Source organism: Chrysemys picta, chromosome 20 (genome assembly GCF_011386835.1).
Source record: "Chrysemys picta bellii isolate R12L10 chromosome 20, ASM1138683v2, whole genome shotgun sequence".
NCBI classification, from domain to species: Eukaryota; Metazoa; Chordata; order Testudines; family Emydidae; genus Chrysemys; species Chrysemys picta.
In genome coordinates this window covers 19,349,892-19,371,595 of record NC_088810.1, presented here as the reverse complement: position 1 = coordinate 19,371,595, position 21,704 = coordinate 19,349,892, and the positions used below count along the sequence as shown (strand labels likewise).

The 21,704-nt window shown below is 54.3% G+C and overlaps 2 protein-coding genes across 2 annotated transcripts in view; one reads left to right on the top strand and one right to left on the bottom strand.

Moving 5' to 3' along the window:
* Positions 1 to 10,632: 10,632 nt before the first annotated feature.
* BOLA1 (bolA family member 1) lies at positions 10,633 to 12,388 on the top strand. The gene is made up of 2 exons (XM_005293642.4): positions 10,633 to 10,770; positions 11,457 to 12,388. Exon 2 carries the CDS (start codon positions 11,482 to 11,484, stop codon positions 11,914 to 11,916), a length of 435 nt encoding a protein of 144 aa, XP_005293699.2. The 5' UTR covers positions 10,633 to 10,770; positions 11,457 to 11,481; the 3' UTR covers positions 11,917 to 12,388.
* An 8,661-nt stretch (positions 12,389 to 21,049) lies between these two features.
* The window catches only part of SV2A (synaptic vesicle glycoprotein 2A), a 54,678-nt gene continuing 54,023 nt past the window's right edge, over positions 21,050 to 21,704 (bottom strand). The window contains exons 13-14 of the mRNA XM_065574082.1: positions 21,366 to 21,386; positions 21,050 to 21,328 (exon numbers count right to left, since the gene is read on the bottom strand). Coding sequence (XP_065430154.1) covers positions 21,172 to 21,328; positions 21,366 to 21,386 — 178 coding nt within the window. The 3' untranslated portion in view covers positions 21,050 to 21,171. The remainder of the gene's footprint in view (positions 21,329 to 21,365; positions 21,387 to 21,704) is intronic.

The following is a 21,704-nucleotide window of genomic DNA, read 5'->3' as shown; positions in this document are numbered from 1 at the left end:
TATGCATGTGTATATGAGCGTGTGTGTGCACTGAGTATGCGCATACATGTGTGCGTGCAAAGTGTGTATGCCTGTGAATACGTGTTTGTGCATGTCCGCACATATGTGTATGCGTGTGCACACGTGATCTCCCATCGGTCTACCTTGCAATCCCAGCATCACGGGCTGGTGACCTATCCATGACTTTTACTAAAAATACCCCAAACTCAATCTTAGGTGCTGGGCGGGGGGCGCTTCTGGGGACAGTGCTGATCCTGGGGGAGGGCACTCCTGGCCCTGCCATGGCTGGGGGTGGCCCGGGGGGGCACAGCTTCAGGCACCGCTGCTGCTCCCGGACCGCTGCTCCGGGGTAGCGCCTGGGACCAGCTGCCTGGAGCCGCCTGAGCAGTGGCCAGTGTGGCTGGCCCGGGGCCGCCCCAGCTGCTCGGGTGGCCCTGGGGTCAGCTGCACCAGCCGCTGCACAAGTCACGGAGGTCTCCGAAAGTCGTGGAATCCGTGACCTCCGTGAAAGGCTCGCAGCCTTATTTATCAATCATCCTGGTCAGGCAGTACTACAAAAATCCAGTCAAGCAGGTCAAGCATTAGGGGCCGGCTGGCGGATTCCTGGCTAATAGCCTGTAGGTGCATTGCAAGGCGTGAGATGTTGGGACGTGTTTGCTTGATACTCTCCACCCGGAGCAGGGATTGCTTTGCCCACAGCCACCTGGCCGATCGTCCCCTGGCCCTGGTAATTGTTGCCGGCATGTGCACTGACAGGAAACCTAACCCTCCCACCCCTCAGCCCGCATGAGGCTCAAACCTGCAGACTCTAACCGGGATGGGGCTGTGGCGGGAGGGGAGAGCCGCAGGGACCTGCCCTTCTCTATCACATCAGCAAGTAGGGCACTGGATGGGACTGCAGGAGACCAGGGTTTTAGTCCTAGCTTTGCCGCTGGCCTGCTGGGTGACCTCATGCAAGTCGCTTTCCCGCCCTGGGCCTCAGTTTCCCCATCCGTACAATGGGGATAATGATAGTGCTCTTCTGGGTAAAGTGCTTGGAGATCTGCTGATGAACAGCACTAGATAAGAGCTAGGGATTATGCTTGTCTCCACTTTCACGGCCTTCCCTGACGTGTCCTCCCAGCGACCTCTCATCTCCCATTCACTATCGAGACAGCGACGCCAGCCTCCATCACCCCCTTGTTACATTGCCAAAGAACCCCTCTGCACGTTCTCCTGCGCTGCCCCTCACGCGTGGGAGGCACTCCCCATAAACCTCCGCCAACCGACAGCCTCTTCTTTGCCACAATGTCTGCAAATACATTGACAAGGGATAGGCAGCTGTTGTGTCATGGCTACTGCCCGTCCGTATAATCTCATTGTTTCCTGGCACTTCCCCGTCTGTCTCTGCCTCCACTGGCTGTCCTAGTTGTCCGCTCTTTGGGGTATGGTCTGTCCTGGTCTGTGACTAAGGCTCCTAGTGCTACGGTAATTAATATAAGAAGAAGAATTGATAAACAATTAACGAACGCAGTACAGGTGAATCAGTAGGGGGCGCTCTCCCCTCTGAGTCAGTGCGGCCCCCAAAACCAAAGTCCCGACAACCTGTGAGATCGCAAGAGATCCCTCGACTGATTTCACAGCAGCACCCCCCAAGTCAATGGGACCCAGGGGTGCCTGGTCCCTCTGCCAAGCCAGCCCTGGGTGTCTCAAGTTGGCTCTCCCCCTCCCCCCTGCAAAAAAAATGGACACACCCTCTAAACATCAGAAGCCTCTTCGGAAAAGTTGAGCCTTGAAAGATCAATTGGGGCTGCATCAAAAACCTGGCGTCAACCCCCACCCCCCGCCAAGCTGTGGATGCAGTGACGTGGTTCAGGGCAGCCGCTAACTGCTCTCATTACCCCCCCACCCCTGAGTACCACTGATGGGGGGTGTGGAAGATAATCTGCCCTTTGCTGGCTTTGGGTTTGGGGGGCAGGACAGGGACAGGATTCAGGGCCAGAGCGAGTCACAGCCCCGCAGTGGCTGTTTGATGGGGATGCAAAAGAGGCCTGGGGGTTCCTTTAACCCTGACACTTCGCCCCCCCCCCCCCTCTGGAGGCCCTATTCACTGGCGGATCAGCCAGCTAATTTGAGGCGGTGACTAAGTGATCCCTGCTTGAGAAAGAAACCTGCCTCTCCTCCAGTTGTTTAAGTACTTAATGGACATTTGTAGCCCATATGGCAAGACTATATTAACCCGGCGCAACCCGCCCCCGCCTCAGGAGAGCAAACACTGCCGCCATTCAGCAGCCCCGCGCCCCCCCACCCTGCCCCGCTCCCGGGGTCGCCCCGTCCCTGTCGCTTTGATACTTTCTGGCAGGCGAAATGATTTCGGAGGACCGTTTTAGCAGCAGCTCGAGCCCTCTGACCTCTAGCCGTTCTCTCCTCTGCTGGCGGGAGGGGTTTCGAAAGAAGGGGTCAGCGAGTGGTCAGATGGTTCCTAAAAACCAGGCCGGGATCTCCGGCCCTTGAAGAATTAAGGCAGCGGGGCTGGGGGGTGGGGAGATGGAAGAGGTGCCAGAAGAGAATTTGGAAGTCTAAGAAGGGAATGGGCTTCATCGCGGCTATGAAGGATGTAGGCTGGGACTTGTAAACAGTTAATGGGTCAGGGAATCCTACAATAATTGCTTGCCCGCTTTCTCCCCACTCACCCCCCAAGGAGAAAAGCATAGGTCATTACAGGTTAAAGCCCCGGTATTGCATTCCATCCCAAGCCGCTGGGAGAAGAAGCACCCGCTCCTATACAAGGGTGCGGGTCCCAGGCAACGTAACGAAGGCTGGATCTCACAAGGAACAGACCCCGTCACCGTCCCCTGCCCTGCGAACACCTGACGCTACAACCGGTGACAAGTTAATGCACTTTCCAGAGCTGGGGTCTGTGAGGTCAGGCCACGGGGTCATTGGAAGCCCATCTCCCCCACACGCACAAAGCCTGCCCTGGTGGATGTGGGGAAGAGACAGGGGGTGGGGAGAGGGACCATCACAGACCCAAAGGAGATTTAATCAGCGAATGAGGAGCTGGGGCCGGATTTTCAGACGGGCTCAATGCCCACGCTCAGGGGCTGCATTCTCAAAGATGTCCAGCACTCTTTGAATTCCTAAATAAAGATTTTTCCAATGGGCTCAGACATTGACAGGCAACATGTCCTGAATTTTCACCGGTGTGCTGAGCGCTTGTGAAAATCCGGCCCTTAATGGTTAAAGGTTTCGTGGCTGGAACTAGGATGGAGGGGGACTAAACTATCTGAGTAGCTCTCAGCTCAAACCAGCCAACACACATGTACGCAGATCGCTGCACATATGTGTACGCACGTTTACCACGCACCTCAATACCGGCATGGTTGTGCAAACAGACATGTATGCCCACACACATGCACTGCACAAATATATGCACATGCTCATACATGCATAAACACCTACCCAGGAGCAAATGCTCATATACAGAAACTCCCCCCCAGGCACATGTACACTGCTGAGACCCCACATACCCCACCGCAGTAAAGTAGCTTCCTGTACTCTGGGTGCGTTTGTTTAGATTTCATTTAGGGCTCTTTGAAGGCACGGCTGTCACGTCTCCCCCGGGATACAAGTCAGCTGTGCAAGGCCACAGTACAAGCAGAAAGGGGGAGCGACAGGCCGGCGGAGGAGGAGAGAAATATTTGCTGCTTCCCTGTTTTCCCTCCCGCGGCGGATCCTGTTTCAGGACACGCATCGGCGAACGCAGACACCCAACTCCCAAGCCGCGTTCCCCCTCGCTGGAGGTTTCCGGCTGCCCAGGGAGACAAATTTACTGCTCCGGGAAGGAAATGAGATGAGTTTCCCCCCACCAGTCCGAGTACAGTTACCGCCGTCACGGTCATGGCTGTACGTCGGCAACCCCTTGCCCAGCCGCGATGCTTTCAGCCGTTGTACCCCATGGGTGACTGCGCGTGACAGGTCCCGGCGCACACATGATCCGAGTCGGTTACAGCCCCAGCTAGGGGCTCGGGAGGGTCCCCGCATTAATAACACGCTCAGGGCAGTGATGTGTTTACGGCACAGATGAGCTAACAGGACATTTTCCGGGCCGGATTCTCATTTATAGCAGAGCCCCGCTCCGGCAGGGGGCAAGGGGCGTTAAAGCAGGCATCTACCTCCTCCAGCCCCTATTCTTCCCCTGACACCTCCGGGAGGTGTGGGAGATCGGACAGGGCTCTGAGGTGAGACTGTGTAGCCCCTGCCCCTCTCTCTCTCTCTCTGGTGCTTGGCTGACTGGCTCTTACTCACATGCCCAGCACAGTTGCCAATTTTCACGTGGTAAATAAACCCCCCGACTTTCACAATAAGCCAAAAATCAAGCTAATCCCATTTCAAAGCAAGGCCAAAACAAGCCAATCCCTAAAAACCCCAACACTCTGTGTGACTAGATTCCCCCCGGCGTGGGGGATTGTGGTGGGCCCGCTGTGCACCCCTGACTCTCACCCCCCTTGCCCCTGCTTGCCGGGAGCTGATCAAAAAACAAGAAGCAACAAGCTACAACAAGCTACAAGCCAAACAAGCCAAAAACTAGCCAACAAGCAACTCACAAGCCAATTAAGCCAAAAGCAAGCCCAATTGCTGCGTTTTTGACATGTCTGATGCTCAGGGTCTCACTAGCTGGGATCAGGAAGGAATTTCCCCCAGGTCAGATTGGCAGGGACCTTGGGGATGGGTGGGGGGTGTTTGCTCCCTTTACAGAGTAGGGTGCAAGTTTATCCGGGTGTATCTCACATAATCATTTCCCGGCCACTGCGGGGGCCTCAGTCCCTGGTGCACCTCGGTCCCTCCTGTTCTTGGCCCGTGGCACGTAGCGGGCTCGTCTCCTGCGGGCTGTGGTCTAATTTCAGCGGTTGGGTTTAGTGTGGGGATGCCGGAGATCAGAACACACGATCTCGTGGCCATAAGCACCATGACTCCATTTTAGAGGGCAGGGAGGTGAGCCACAGAGAGGCTACGTGACTTAGCCAAGGCCACAGAGGGCGTCTGGAGCCAGATCCCCCGTGTCCCACGTACGCGTCCTGCCCCCACCGCAGCACCCAGTGGTTGCACACCTGTGACACGCGCTTTAAGGCAGGGTCAAGGCCGAAGCGGTGCGAAGGGGCCCTGGTGTGAATGAGCATCAGCCCCACAGTCTCTGAAGAGTAAGGGGACAGCACCCTCTCCCTCCCGCGAGACGTGGGCCAGGACCCTATGGTGCTAGGTGCTGGACAAACACAAAATCAAGAGACAGCTCAGGCTTGGCGTCTCTCCTCCTTCCTTGGGCAGGAAGTTAAATCGGGAGGAAAACGGAGGCTTGAGAGAGGAGAAAAGTGAGGAGGAATGAACGTCGCACAGCTCCAGGGTTCCCTGCAGAGACGCACCCTAGAACGGGGATGCTGATCCAAGGGATGTGCAGTGCAGTGAGTTGGGGGAAGGGTTCATTGGTCTGATCCGGTGCAATAGGTTGGGGGGGCAGGGGACGGGTTCATTGGTTGGATCACTTGCAGAGGGTTGAGGGCTGTTCATTGGTCCACTCCAATACAGTGGGGGAGGGACTCATTGCTATGATCCAGTGCAGTGGGTTGGGGGAGGGGGCTCACTGGTCCAATCCAGTGCAGTGTGCTGGGGGAGGGGCTCATTGGTCTGATCTAGTGCAGTGGGTTGCACGGGCTTGTTCGTCTTATCCAATGCAATAGATTGGGGGGGGGTGCATTGGTCCAATCCAGTGCAGTGGGTTGTGTGCATGGGGGCGGGGGGATGGCTGGTCCCATCTGATGCAACAGGTTGGGGAGGGCTCAGGGGTCCAATATGGCGCCTAGGGTCGAGGGCGGGGGAGGTGAGGCCCAGCGGTTCCATCCGTCCCAGAAGGGAGAGAGGAGAGCCGACTGGCCTGGTCCATGCCCAATCCGGCGCGGGGAGCCCCCTGCCCCGCCAGACACTCCCCGGGACCCTTTGTTTGCCCACAGGGCGGCCTGGGCAGCTTTCTCCCTAAAGGGCCTTTTAACTCACCCCTTAATCCCAAAGTCACTTAGTAAAAGACCCGGCCCCTGCCCTGCTGGGGCTTTGTGCTCCCAGCCGGTGGCCACGCAGCCCAAACAAGAGCGGGGCGGGACGGGCTCACACGCCACTGCCTGCTAATACTGGCCCTTAATCCAGGGGAAGAATGGGCCTGTTTGAGGCTGCCTGGACCCCTCCGGGGCATTGAATGGCAGGGGCAGTAGGGAGCCCGGGCGGTTACAATGCAAGTGTGGAAAAGGCCTTTCCATTTAGGGGCCTGGATGAAAAGGCCCCACTCCCAGCAGAGGTCGAGGGGCTTCCGAAGGTCCTGCTCCCCGCCCCCATCGCCGAGCTGGTCGGCCTGCCGCAAAGGCAATGGGGCTGGGGGGGCGAACCGGTTCCTGACTTACACACTCGGTGCACCCCCCTACCCCTCCCAAGCATGCTAGTGCAGATACCTCCGTAAACACCAATGCTGTAACCTGCACAGCCATAAAACCACGCCCCTGCAGGCAGAGGGCCAACGTGTGCACCCTCACCAGCCTGCTCAGTGCACAGGCACGTGCAAATGCACAGGCATGTGCAAAGGGCACATTCGCACACTGGCGTGCTCGAGGATGGCCATGCTGTGTGCACGCCCAGGGACACTCGCACACGCCTGTGTATACTTGTGCACAAACTCATCCAGGACAGAGGGCAGAGGTGGGCGCACACCCCTTTGTGCCAGGATCTGCCAAGAGACACTCACGCACAGCCACTGGCAATCCCACGCGCACACATCCTCCCTTCCCTCTTCCTTTTCTCGTCTTCTGTCACCTTCTTGTCTTGACTCCCTTGACCAGAAAATGTCCGTCATCCGCTGACTGCAAGGCTGAGGTCTGGCTGTCAGGTGGACACATTCCTTCACACAGGGGCTTCCGAGGAGAGCCGTGAATGCGCCCTGGACCCTCCTGCAGGCGTGGGGAGGCCAAAGCCCACTGATCAGCCCATTCTCCCTCCCCCCGACCCCCCCCGGGCGCAACTCCATTGGTCAGCCCTCCTGGGGATCATTAACACCTTGCTGAACGAGGCTGCTCCTGACTGCCCACCGGAGTTCACTCTGTGCGGGAAGGACTGAAGAATCCACCCTGCCACCTGCTCAGACCTGGCCTAGGGGATAGCGCACTGGCCGGCAATCCAGGAGACCTGCGGGCTCTTCCTGGCTCTGACACTGGCCTGCTGGGCGACCTTCGTCACGTCACCGCCCTGCGCCTCAGTTTCCCTATGTGTAAAACAGGGATAACGACACGGCCCTCCTTGGAAAATCCCTTTGAGATCTCCAGATGAAAAACGCTATTAAAGAGAGAGGTGGGCCCCACACAGGGGGTCAGAGAGTGGGAAGGAATTAAAATCAGACTGAAAAATGCATTAGTGGAATAGAGTATGGGGAAGGCTCCTGGCTGGTACCTGATAGGGATGAGCTAGATTGGATCACATGGAACTGTGACGAAGTGGGAATGTTCTTAATGTTTTCTCTGAATACCGTATGGGTGCCTCAGTTTCCCCAATGCATTTCTTAAGTATCTAGGTGGTGGGATAAGGGTGTGTGACTGTGGCAGAGCCCGAGAGGGCCAGTGTGATGCTGTCTGCACAGAGAATGGCCAACACCCTGTCTCCTGGCAACTGATGGCCTGGGCCCCTCCCCTGCAAAGGTGCCAACTGAAGATGTTGGAGAACAAAGAGATCAGGTGGCCTCCTGGCCTGGGAAAGAGACAAAGGCCAGAGAAGGGGCTGGAGAGTTTTAGTTTGGAGCTGGATGGGGAAACGGAGGGAGCCCCAAGGCTGGGGTCTAAGCTCCCTGCCCCCCAGAGGGACCTGACTGAGGGGTCCTGTTTGTACCTACAAGCTCTGTTTTGGACGGTGTTCCTGTCGTCTAATAAACCTTCTGTTTTACTGGCTGGCTGAGAGTCAATGTGAATCACAGGAAAAAGTGGGTGCTGGGCCCTGACTCCCCCACACTCCGTGACAGGAACATCCAACCCTAACTCAGACGACTCCAGGAACACGCCCGATTTTCCACTAGTCTGTCAGTGCCCCGTGGCCCAGTGACAGACGCCTATTTCTTCCTTGCCCAACAAGGCCCTTTTATTCCTGGACCACAGTTGCAGCCAGCACACAGCTGATTTCCACATGGCCCAGCCACGTGTGGGGGGTGTGAAGTAGGGGAATGGCAGGGAGCTGCAGGGAGTGAAAGAGACCAGTCATCGCAAGGCTGCCTGCAAGCCAGCAACAGACGCTGCTCTGCGATTCGCTACCGGTCCGCACCTTGTCTTGTCTCTGCAGTGGCACAGCTGGGAGTGAACCGGGGAATCGCCAAAGCTAAAAGCACAAACAGCCAGAGGGCACTAGCAGGGGCTGTAACAGGCGCACCTCAGCTGCAGGTTAGGCCCAGAGGGGGACCTGTAACATGCACTCACCTGTGGGTGGCAGAGGGCGAGCTGATTAATTCATCACAAGTAATGAAGAACAAGGGGAGGGAGAGGGAGCGCCGATGGGACTGGTCCTCTGGCACACACCTGATATCAGACTCATGTTACTTTCCCCTCCTGCCCCTGGGTCAGGGGACTGACCTGCCCACAAGGCCCTGTGAGATATGCCAGAGGACGCCAGCTGCCCTGGACCTGAGCTAGCTCATAGATTAGAGTCTTTGGCTGAGAGGCGGGAGGTGTTGCATTCCTGGTCTTTGCGTCCCATCAGTCAGTTCCCCTAGGACTGAGTCCAAAGGCGCCTGGCCAAGAACCATCAGGAGGACCCGATCCAGGAGGCAGATGGCCCTCGTCAATTGCCACCCAGCCTGAGAGCGTCAAGGGCTGGTGGTGGCTGGGGGTTTGTAGGCAAGCGAAGACAATCAGCGTGCGCAGGGAACTCTGTATTGGGCAGGGGGATGCTCCTTGCAAACGAGCACCCTCCCCGAATCTGGCACCCGGCGCCGCCCTTGCCCTGAAATGGGCCTGTGATGCAGAGCTCGGATCCAGATTTCAGGGAAACTGAGCTGTCTGGTTCACCCTCTTACCGAGGTCGAGCTGCAGAACTGGGAGCCGAACTGGAAGTTCCCTGGACTTTGTGGGTTGCTGGATCTGGATTGCCTAGGCTAGATCCTCAACACGTCAGACACAGCATCATCTTCAGTTACACATAGGCCCTTTCCCTTTGCGTTCTCCGAGAGGTTTAAAGAGGCCAGAGGCCCATTGATTTCAATGGGAGCTAGGCGCCTAAATACCTCTGAGGGTATGGACTGGATGGTAAATGGGAATCAGGGCCATTGGCTCTGATGCCTTCAGTGGAGCTAGTCTGAACTTTGCAGAAACGGGCAGATCCTTTAGCAGCAAAAACTAAAATAGCTTTTAATTTCAGACAGATGCATCACCCGGTTTAGCCCGGGAGCAGGGCTGCAAAGCAGCAACGTGGCGCCAGGTTCTGATCCATTTAGCTAAACCCACCATCACTCTTAGATGGGCCCGTGTCCTGGAGAGCACCTCTAAAGCTTGGGCGAGTTGTGACTTTAAGTAAAACGTGTGGGCTATGGCTCCTCCTAGTGGGGAGATGTTAGACTACAGCTCAGACAGGATAGCAGGACCAGGGCACCTCTTAGGCCCTCTTTGGCTATCACCCCTCGTGGTTATTTTTTATGCCCAGGCCATGCAAAGTATGTGTAGTCTGCTACATTCTGCCCTCAGCATCCGAGGGAGAGCTGGGCGCATCATGCATTTTTCAGGTCACTGGCAATTTCCGAAAAATCATGGGCAAAAAAAAAAAAAAAAAAAAAAATCAAACCAAACGGAATTTTTTTGAAATTTTTCAGTGAATCAGAAAGTTTTTAAAAAATCATTTGGGGTCGAACAAAATGTTTCCTTTGACCCAAAAGGAAAAATTTCAATTTTGAGCATGTTTGAATGTTTCTGGTTGGTTTAAAAATACAATTAAAGGACATTTCGATACAACAAGTTAAAGAAAAACAACCAGAAAAAAACCCCAAGCCCTCACAATGCTTTGTTCAGAAAACACCAAAATTAAACATTTTGATTTTTTCTGGATTTTGTTGAAGATTTCCCCCCATCATAAACAATTCGGCAAAGCTGGCATTAATGCATGAAATGTTCCGGTGTTGACTAATCAGTATTTTTGCCCCCTCCCCCACAAAAAAAGTTTTATAGGAAAAATTAAACCCAACTCTAGACAGAGGGTCCAATTCATCCTGACACGGTGCCCTGGGGGAGGCTGTTACCAAGGGGGATCACTTGATGATCACCTGTTCTGTTCGTTCCCTCTGGGGCACCTGGCATTGGATGGCGTAAAACAGGATACTGGGCTAGATGGCCCTTTGGTCTGACCCAGGAGGGCCGTTCTTATGGGGTCAACAACCAGGCATGGCTCCATCCTTTCCCCAGAGACACCCAGGGTGCAGGGGGCGAGCCAGGCCAGCCTGGGATGGATTGTTCCTATGCTGCCCCAGTGGGGTCAATGGAGCAGAAGGTTGCTGACAGAACTACAATCCCCAGAGTGCACCTGGGGAATAGGTGGGGGGGCATCTAGGCGGGCTGGTGAAAGGCCTCCTGGGAGCTGTAGTTCTCTCTCGCTCTCCAGCCCAGGTTCTGGAGGGGAAGGAACTACATTTCCCAGGATGCAAAGCGCTGCCGGGACGTGCGTGGAGGCTGTGGCCGCAGGAAGGTGGCTGGAGCCGTGAGGACAGGAGCGGTTGGGGGGTCGCAAGCACAGGTAGGGGCCGGCGGGGTCCGCTGGGGATGAGCCAAGCCTGGGAGCTGGGGTAGCCCCGCCCCATTGTAAACCCAGGATCCCCCCCCCCCCCCAGCTGCGCAAACCCGGGATCCTCCCCCCCCCCCCAGCTGCGCAAACCCGGGATCCCCCCCCCCTCCAGCCGCGCAAACCCGGGATCCTCCCCCCCCCCCAGCTGCGCAAACCCGGGATCCCCCCCCAGCCGCGCAAACCCAGGATCCCCCCCCCCTCCAGCCGCGCAAACCCGGGATCCATCCCCCCCCCCCAGCCGCGCAAACCCGGGATCCCCCCCCCAGCCACGCAAACCCAGGATCTCCCCTCCAGCATGTAGATCACCCCCAGTTGCAAACCCAGGCTCCCTCTCCCTCCAGGCAAACCTGGGATCTCCCCCGTCCCACAGCCAGCCTCCTCTCCCAGGTTCTCCCCCTGCCCTGCATGAAATATCCCCCCCCCCCCCGCATCCAAATCGCAGGCTGTCGTCATGTCGTCATGCTCACCCTTCATGCCCTTCCCCCCCCCGCATTCTCTTGCCCCTGTGCTCCCCCTCCTGATAGCAGGCTCTGCCCTCCCCATGCACAGCTGCCCCTTACCCTCCAAATCTGCAGGCAGCCGATGCTGTAGTAGGGGATGTTGTCTCAGTCTGTCCCTCCCCACTCTCTGTGTTGCAGCCTTGGGGCGCTGTCCCCCCTCCGGATGCTCCCCTCCCGCCTCCTTCGCCAAGCCCTCCCTCGGCCAGCCCCCAGCTTTGGGTACTCGACAGCCGGTCCCGCCATGGAGGAGAAGCCGGTGGAGTCGTCCATTCGCGCCAAGCTCCGGCAGGCCCTGCAGCCGGTGCACCTGGAAGTGCACAACGAGAGCTCCATGCACGCCGTGCCCCGGGGCTCCGAGACCCACTTCAAGGTGGTGATCGCCAGCCAGCGCTTCGCCGGCCTGCCCCTGCTCCAGCGCCACCGGCTGGTGAATGAGATCCTCCAGGCTGAGCTGGCCGGGCCCGTCCATGCCCTCTCCATCCAAGCCAAGACCCCCCAGCAGTGGGAAGAGAACCAGAGAGTGAACCAGAGTCCGGGATGCCTCGGGGGATCCAAACACGACCCGCATATGGCGACCAAATTGGGCAGTCAGGGGTGACCCTGAGGGACGGCGCTGCGGGGGGAGGGTTGGGTTAGCTCACTCCCCGGGGGTGACCCTGACGCTCACATTGTGACCACATCCAGAGCCTTGCAAAGCCGCCTAGCGCTGGAAGTGGAAACATTCACAGGCTGGGGTTGCACCACCAATGCCAGGAGTCCACCAGGGTCAGCCCCAGACTCCGCCCTCCCCCTGCACTTGGCCGCGGGTTATTGGTTTTTCGGTCGGTCATGTGATATATCCCCGGCTACCAGACCAGGCTCCCGATGGGCGCTAACGCACGTGTTCATGATCATTGTGTCTGCAAAGTTGGGTGAGATTTGCGAAGCCTAATTTTTAATGGAGACTGGGTGCCCAAAATCTCTCCAACGGCTTTAAAAAGCTCAGTGTCGTGCGTTTAAAGTGTATGTGGGGAGCCCTGGTGTTGTTAATAAAGCTCTCAGCCGAGCAAAGAATGGGTTCACGCTGGAAAGCATTGATGTCGTGTCTCTGGATTTGGTTGACTCAGGTTCAGTTTGCAGCTGCGAAATCTTCTTTATTTCACTTGGGAAACTGAGACGTGCTGGTTTGGTTTTTACCCTGTTCGCATCGTCCACAGCGACAAGGATTCTGCAGAGCAGACCCTGCCCCCGATGACCGGGAATGCAATTTGGGCCTGTCATTGGAACAGAGTTAATCGTTCTGTTGAGGATGTTTGAGCCAGAATAAACTCTGTCCCCGGGCTGGCCCTGCAAGACTCATAGAAGCCCTTTGGCTTGTCCTGGCTCTGCAGGGCTACTAAAAATATAGGTAAGGCCAATGAGAGAGAAGTCATTTCTGCCATCAGCTCTGAGCTCTGCATCCAAACAGGCAGCAGATGAATAATGGTAATAATGAATACCTACCTACCTGGGATATAGCAAGCAGTGCGTTTTCCTCATTTCCTGCACGGAGGAAAACGGAAATTAGGGGTTGAAAGAATCTTAATTTCTGCTTTGTTTCAGTGTTACTTTTCATCATTTCTGCTTTATTTTGCAATGTCTTCAGCTTGGGGCAATGGAAAATAGACTGGTCAGTTTTGTGACCGTGAGTGTGTCCATCTGTCCATCCCACCCCCACCCCAGGTGCCCTCTGCTTCTCCTGTGCTAGCACAAGGCTGGGATGTTGGGGTTAAAAGCAACACAGGGAAACATTCAAAACACTGTTGGGGCCAGAACCTGCCCGCAAACTTCTTGGGGATGTTTGTTTGATCTCAAAGTTATCCTGATCTTGGGTCTTTTTTTTACACCCTCCCCAATAAAAACTAAATTTGGAGCAAAAATCCAGACAGAAAACAGATCTGTAGCAGCCCATTTGGGTTTTCCCCATAACTATCAGGGCAAGGATTAGCGTAAGCGGGCACACGTGGTGACGAAATGACCGAGGTCTGGCCTGTGTGTTTGGGATTTGGAATGTTCAGTCTTCATCGATTGGCTCAGATGCGTGGCTGGAACGCTCTCGGCTGTTACAGGGCCTGGGAAGTTTTGAAGCTCTCGTTATCTTTCTCCTTTGGGACTGCTGAAGGATATTTTTCCTGGCCGGGGCAGTAGCTGAATCCGATTAGGAAATCAAAATGATTTATCTGTGATTGTGCAGTTCTGAGGAAAGGGAGATTCTGCTCTCAGTCCCACGAGTGGAAACACAGGCTGAGCAAATCATCTTGCATTATATTTTCTGCTGGCCTTTTTCATAAGCTCTGTCCCGCTCCCCCCACTTCCATACACACAGTGTGTGCAAACGAAAAGGGGCACAAACCCATTTATTTCCCAGCACCCCTAAGACCACCCCCCAGCCCAAACCAGACTCCGAGGCAGCTGTTGGTTTTTTGTAATCTTTTAATCTTTTTTTTTTTTTTTACATTGATTTTTGTGGAATATTAGTTCATAGCGCTGGAAAAAATTGTCACTGAGCCAGCAGGGGGCGCAATTTCCTTTTCCAGCCAAACGAACCTGACACGGTCTTTTTTATTTAATTCACAGCACCTTATATTTTTTTATGTGATTTTTTTTTCCCAGCATGACATTTAAAATAATTGTCATATCTAATCACTCTGTTTTATACAAAATGGACAAACCAAAGACCACAGCTGAATTATTAGTTTGCTTGATTTTTGGGGGGGGAGAGGGGGTTTTGTACATTTTTGTTGTTCTTTACAAACATCTAAAAACTACACCACAGCACAGTTTTGCATACGGACAGTACTACGCATGTTTTCTTAAAAAGACCAGCTACACCGAAGAATGGAAAGAGCGAGAGAGACGGTTACTTAGAAAAACAAGATGGGTTGTGCTGTTTGATTGGTTAGGGCTGGCGCAGGTCGCGTGGAACCAGCTCTGGACCCGCTTGCTATGAGTGACGGATCCTTTCTGCGCGGGATTAGTTACGAGAGCCCAGGGTGTAAAGCGGATGGGGGAGCTTCTAGTTTGGGGTGTTGGATTTTTTGGGGGGAGGGTGGGGGGGGAGTTGCTGAGTTCAAACCAGCACTGATGCACATTGTGGGGACCCATTCCACTGGCTCGCACGCTCTTCATGGCCAAAAAGAGGTGTAATTTTTTTGCATCTTGATGCGAAACCCAAGAGGAGATGAGGCAGCTAGTCTAGGGAAATCTCCCTGGTGGAGAATATAGCCCTGACCTTGATTAGCTACATCAGGGTAAAACAAACTTCTTGTGCCTTCTAGCCACCAGGGCATCCCCTGGAGATGTAAAACCACTGCAGTTTTTGCAGGGAAGGCAGCCTGTCCAACAGGGCAGATTGGGTGTCAAAACGCTACCCCATCCGAATGCTCTTGTGCGAGGTCCAAGGCAAGACCTGCAAGGCTCCCTCGCCCTCCTGCACTCTCTGTGCAGGCAAATCTTCCCGTGGACGTTTCACCTGCACCCAGATGCCACAAGGATGGACCTTAAAAATCTAGCTAGGGTTATGGCAGAGTACATCAGCGCTGGATGTCTTGCCCAAAGATCTGACCTAGCTCAGCCTCAAGGCCTGGAGAATCCCTGACTGCAGGGGTTTCTCTGCCCTGTGCTATGCAGGAAGTCAGATGAGATCAAACCGGTCCCTTCTGGCCGTGGCAAGCTAGGATCACCCAGAGTGCTTGGTTTGGAAGGGGTTTGTGCTGCGTACTCCGTGTGATGGCACTTCCGAAGATGGTGCTCACGAAATGCTCCCCATAGCCTGGAGGCCAGAGCATTCGGAGCCTCCCAGACTGCGGGGCGCATGGTGTAACTGCATGGGGCGGGGGTGGACGTCTTGGCCAATTGCTGCGGCGTTAATCTGGCCCGGACCTGGGCACAGTCATGCACGTTCAGATGTGAGACTGCAGAGCTTTGCAGCGCCTTCTGCAGGCAAGTTTGTGACGAATTGTTTTTCGTTACTGCCCGTCGATTCATCGAAGCCGAAAGGGGGCTGGGTTCGGCGAATCGCCCGGCTCGGAACAGGGTGGAGGGAACCGTTTAAACACCATCGAAACGCTTCACTCGACGCTTCGTAAGCGACATGTTCCCATTTGCCGTGCCTCTTGGGTTGGCCATTTCAGCGCATTCAATCGAAAACAAGGTTTGAAAAAGAAAAGAAAAACAGTCCGAGGGGAAAGGCCACGGCCAGAAAGTAGCGCGACAAAAATATTTCAGCTGGCAAACGGCATCAGGGTTTGGCTGTGCGAATAGCTGCGATTTCAAGTGAGACGGAAGGGCAAAAACTTTAAACGCTCGACCACGTTCACGGGGCGGGAAGACCGTTCTCCATGCAGCTAAACAGCTGAATCAGTGGCGGCCCAAGCGTGGCAGGAGAGGCCCTAAACTAAGGGACGGTGGGAGGGAAGAAATGCTGTATCTGCCCTTGTGACTGATCATTGCTAGGGGCAACAAGCCAGGCGGGGATGGGCTGAAAATCTGACCCTCCCATTATGGGAACGCACGTCGCGACTGTAGTTCTTTGCTTCCCACGTGCTTTTGTCCTTCTAAGGACTCCCTTGGGTGCTAGCCCAGCCACGGGGCTAGGCTGCACCCGAGCAGGGTTAAGCGATGACGTATGATCATGGGCTTAAATTGCAGCATGGGCGGTTTAGGTTGGACATTAGGAAAAACTTCCTAACTGTCAGGGTGATTAAGCACTGGGCTAAATTGCCCAGGGACATTGTGGCATCTCCATCATTGGAGATTTTTAAGAGCAGGTTAGACAAACACCTGTCAGGGATGATCTAGATAATACTTAGTCCTGCCAAGACTGCAGGGGACTGGACTAGATGACCTCTTGCGGTCCCTTCCAGTCCCACGATTCTATGATTCTGGTTTTTACCCAGTTCTAGCTCGCCTCTCGTTAGCTAGAGCCCCCCCCCTTATTTGTCTTGTCCCTTTGCCAAGGTGCATCAGTCTGGATGAAGTGAGGATGCCGGGTGGCAATGGGGGGGGGGGGGCGTGGTTGAGACGCAGCAGCTGTTTCTTTCCAGGCATTCCCAAAGGCGTGTGAGCGCCTCGTGGCCCATGCTTGGGGGGATGCTGGTGGGCATTTGGGCTCCAGGGTAAAAGGAAGCCCAGCTGGGTTTAGGTTGGTCTTGTTCCAGGTTGGTGCAGGTACCTTTGTGCTTGCCCAACAGCTGCTGGTTTTAAGACTTTAGCTGCTTGTTTAAAATGTGCTCTGGGAACCCCCCCAATCTGCTCCACAGAGGGAAGGCAGGAAATCCAATTGTGCATGGAGCCCGACCTGCAGGGGGCTCTGAAAACAACCTCCTTCCTTCCCCTAAAGCACCACTTGCAAACCCTTCCACCTGGACCAAATGCCCCTCCCCTCGACACACCTGTGCTGCCCTAACCCTCCCGCTCCCCATCAGCTGGGACTGCTGCATCTGTTTAGTTGAGTGAGAAGAAATGAACGACAGTAATTAAAAAAAAAAAGTCAAAAAATATTTGGCATTCGGCGGTCAGGGCTGTGTGCGTCTGACCCACAGAACGGTGTCATCGAACTTGACGGAAGGGTCAAGTCAGGGTTGTCCTGGGTGATCGACGCATTTCAGAGCTGTCCTGTTTAGCCTGTTCTGTGTACCCACCCCTTCCCTCCGCCTTTCAAAACACATCATTAGTGACTGTACCAGCGCGGCTCAAATGGAGCAGGGTCCACCACCAATGGAGGAGCGTCGCTGGTAGCTGGTCGCTGTCGCAGTGAGCTTCCTCCCAGAGCACGTCCATGGGAGTCGTGTCACGTTTCCATGGGTGTGAGATCAGAATCCAGGCCTGGGCAGTGCAGCTGCTTGCTGTTCCTGCTACAGGCCTGATGCTCAAAGGTAACCTCAGTGGAGAGGAGACTCAGGCTCCTAATCGGTATCTTCTGGCTTCCCACTTCTGCCCTGGGTTACTTCAGCTTTGCCTTGGTGTAGCTCTGGGGGTTAGCTGGGAACGAGGAACCTGGGGTCGAGGGGCGGAATCGGCAGCTCTGAGGGGCAGCAGGGTGCAGGGGAGAATCTGTCCGGCTTTGTGCTTTTTCCTACATCGTGTGTGGCTGGCGCTGTGCTCACCCAGGAATCAGGGCCGGCTCTAGGCACCAGCAAAACAAACTGGTGCTTGGGGTGGCACATTTTTATGGGCAGCATGGCCGGTGCCAGAATGCCGCCCCTAAAAATGTGCCCCGGCCGCCCTAGCTCACCTCCGCTGCTGCTGCCATGGTGCGCAAAACAGCTGATTCGCGCGCCGCTACTCGCCCTCCCTCCCAGGCTCTCAAGCCCGGGAGGGAGGGGGAGACTCCGAGTGGCCGCGGCGCAGGCGCCGCTTCTCCCCCTCCCTCCCTCCTAGGCTTGGGGGAGGAGCCTGGGGGGAGGAGGCAGGGCTGGGGATTTGGGGAAGGGGTGGAGTTGAGGCGGGGCCGGGGGTGGGGTAATTAAAGAATGGGGGGAGGGCGGCCAAAATTGTGTTTGCTTTGGGCGGCAAAAATCCTAGAGCCGGCCCTGCCAGGAATGGCGCCGCTCCTGTTCTCAAACACCCGCGAGGCGCCCCACAGGCGGGGTTGTGTGTGAGCCATCGCAGCAGGGGTTGTGGGGAAGGGAGAGAGTTTCTGCTGACCTCAGAAGACTGGGGTGCTGGTTACTTATAAGGAGCTCGGGCCAACAGGCTGACCCTGCAGAAGAGTTGGGGCCAAGCTGGGTGGGGGACACCCACATTTGGTCCATGTTTGCGGGGAGAGGGCAAGTGACCATTTTCAAAATGTTTGTGACATTTATCCCCTTCCCCCCTTTTCTTTTCAAGCAGCCGGTGAACATTTTCCAAAACGTTCCCTCTTTTAAATCTTTTACATTTCAAAATAATTCTTGAAAAGGGGGCGGGGGGTAGGGCAGACCTTCCCCTCCCTCGGACCAGTTTGCTCCAGTAAGATAAAAATCCCTCTTGCTTAGAACGTCGCTCTCCTACTGCTCTCTCGTCTTGGGCTCCAGTTTGCAACTAGATTTTTAAACGAAAAGCGTGATACAATGATGATTGTTTTTTTTAAATGGAGACTCAGGGTAATATTTTCCAAAATGCCTAAGTCCCATTTCCAAAAGTGACTTAAACCCTTAGAAGCCTAAATCTTCTTGACTTTCAACGAGATTTAGGAGACGTATTGTCAAAAGCGACTAGTGATTTTGGACACACACACCCTTTTTTTTTTTTTTTGCATACCCACGTTGAGCCATCTTAACGCAGCTCGCTGCCCAGAAGGTGAGCCGTCTGCAAATCAGATCTCTTACACGCACCAAGCTACGTGCACAACACTCAGATGCTCGGACTCGTGAGCCCTATTCCCAATGGGACTTAGGGGTAACATTTTCAAAAGCAGCTGAGTGATTTAAGAGCCCAAATCCTATTGAAAGTCCATAAAACTCAGGCTCCTACGTCACATTTGAAAATGGGACGGATGCTCCCACGTGGCGTGGGTGCTTTTGAAGATTCCGGCCAGAGTTCAGTTCGTCTGTTGTAAATTACTGCACAAGGCCATCTACACCAGCTGTGCTATTCCCACGGATCGCGGCCTCACTCTTTTGGCCCAGAGTGGTTTGTCTCTACGGTGAGAAATGTGTAACCCAGGATAGGAACAAGCTGAGTCCAGTATCAAAGGGGTAGCCGTGTTAGTCTGGATCTGTAAAAGCAGCAAAGAGTCCTGTGGCGCCTTATAGACTAACAGACGTGTAGGAGCATGCCTTTCGTGGGTGAATACATCCGAAGAAGTGGGTGTTAGTCCTTAGTGTTAGTCTGTTAGTCTATAAGGTGCCACAGGACTCTAAGCTGAGTCCAGGGTCTTGAGTTAAATCTTTCTAAAAATCAGTCCCCTTCATCGCTCAGGCAGCCATGAGGCAAGCGCGCCTGCCGATCCGATAGGAGAGAGGTGCAAACAGCCTGGTTAGGATAGCGAAACATGGACGCTCAACTGGGTCGTGCAGCCCTCCCTCACTGGAGCAGGTTGCATTGGGGTCCCCTAGGCTGCAGCATCAGGACCAGGTTTTCTAATCTCCCATCTACACCGGCCTTTTAAAATGAGCTTGTGTGGGCAACACTCAAGCTCCCTTCTGGCTCAGGTTACAATGTGGTCGTAATCCAGTCTGGCCCCATGCACAGTGGGGTGGAAAAACCGACGTAGTTGGGACCAGTATAGCTTCTTCGATTGAGCTGAGCCTCTCCTAGGTGGGACCTTTGTCCTACTATAGCGCTTGGCCTTTTGGTACCTTTATTAAAGGGACTGGCTACCCAGCAATAACCTTGTGGTTAGCTGCTAAAATAACATCGATCAACTGTCATGCTTCAGGACTGGAGCTATGATTGTTGCATGGGTCAGGAAGGAAATTCTCTGTCACATTATATGCAGGTGCTTGATGCATGTCCTTTCTCTGATCCCCCAGCTATCAGCCATCATGGGAGGCCCAGGGGCCGATTCGCTCTTTGCCTTGCCCCTTGTGCAGCCACTGATCAGTGCAAATCACCACTTTTCTCACTAGGGAGTGGTGCGCACCCGCTGTGCAAGGGACTGAATGGGTGTGCAGTGCCGGCACGTCAGAGCAGTGGCGCTATGCGTTGACTGTACCCAGCTGTACATACGCTGCAAGGCCCGAGGCACTGAAGAATTGGGCCCAGGGGATGATAACAAGACCTAGCGCCTACAAAGCAGCTACGCGGGCTTAACGGAAGGTGGTTCTTAAAGTGCTGCAAACCCTTGTGTGGCTGCTGCTAGGTCAGTTTACGTTAACCCGGTGCTCAAGCATCTTAAGCTAAACCCAAATAAGCCTCGTTTAAAGTGAACTGTGGCCATGCAGCCTTGTGCACGAGATGAAAATCACTCTCAAACTGATGCCACCCTCCACCTGGGCCAGCGGCCCTGATTCTCCAGGGCAAATCCTTCGCTTGTCATCCTCCTTTGTTTAATTAAGTTTTGTAAATGGAAGAAACATTATGCCCTTTCTTTCTGCCAGAGAAGTAGAGGAATGATAGCTGGGCTAGGGAGCCTGAGCTAGGTTCGATTCCTACCTCTGCCACAGATTGCCCGTGTGACCATGGGCAAGTCACTTACGGAGCATCTACATTCCCTGCAGCGGTGTGACTGCAGCATGTATAGACAGGCCCGAGCCTGCTAACTGGCGCACCGGTAGCAGTGAAGGCTAGAGCACAGGCAGGGGGCTGAGTGGGTTTGTACAGCCCCTGGTGCTGCAACTTTATTGCTATTGTTATTCAAGCGAGTGAGATCACAGCTAGGTTGGATATGTCTACTCGTGCTGCACTCCCTCCTCTGATCACAGGATAGACAGACTCTTTGTCTCTCTGTGCCTCAGTTTCCCTGCCTGTAACTTGCCGCACAGTAGGGCTGTGAGCATTAGACATTGTGATGTGCTCAGACAGCCCAGCGGGGGAAGCAGGGGAGCTGAGAGAGAGACAAAAACTCTTGCTTTCAGCTATGCTTTGTCGCAAGCTTGCGAGAGGAGGGGAAACTGAGATCTGGTGTAAAATTATTAAATAAAGAAAAATATACTACTCTTAAATATCTCCTAAAATGTAAAAAAATACAACTCTCGCTTAAAATGATACAGCAGTACGTTTCCCCCCTTGGGGTACGCCACACTTCTCTACGCATCAGAAGAGAATTGGCCGCCTTGCTCTATTGTCTAATGTGGACCTAGGTGACCTTAAACTGACCCCCCCCCCCCCAAAATACAGTTCATTTCTCTTTTTAGCTCTGCGGCGAAGGCAAGATATTTAATTCCCTGTTTTGGAGCTCGGCTGGCACCCATTACACCAAAGACCCCCAGCAAAACCAACACAGGTGCTTGTCAATTTCATCCCTTGTTGAAAATAACATTTTTGGCTCCGTGTGTGTCCAGCTGCTATGATTAGATGAATGGGCACCGGGGACCACACGCCTGTTCAGATCTTCAGATGATGACACAAAGAGACACATCTAGCTATTAAAGCATGGAACCTGCATGGGCCCATTGAGCGATTAACCTACAATGTGACAATTAGGGGGCTTTGTTATGTAAATGGGTTATAAAATACAACCAGAGAACCATGACTCCCCCCTCCCCTTTCCTCCAATCAAAGTTGCCCTGAAGTCCAGATTCTGCTCTGTTAGACTGGTATGACATGGATTTACTCCAGATTTACCCCCAGGATAACAGAGAGCAGCATAAAGACGTAGCCCAGTGCATTATTATTATGTTTTTAAATTAAGAATTGCTCTGTCACCCTGCAAGGTAGAGATCTGGTTTTAAAAACGTTATTTCCTTTCGCACCATCATTGGGGTCCTGCTGCTTGTTAGAATT

Excerpts from the sequence above, each read along its gene's own strand:
- BOLA1 (XM_005293642.4), top strand. The coding sequence starts at position 11,482 with ATGCTCCCCTCCCGCCTCCTTCGCCAAGCCCTCCCTCGGCCAGCCCCC.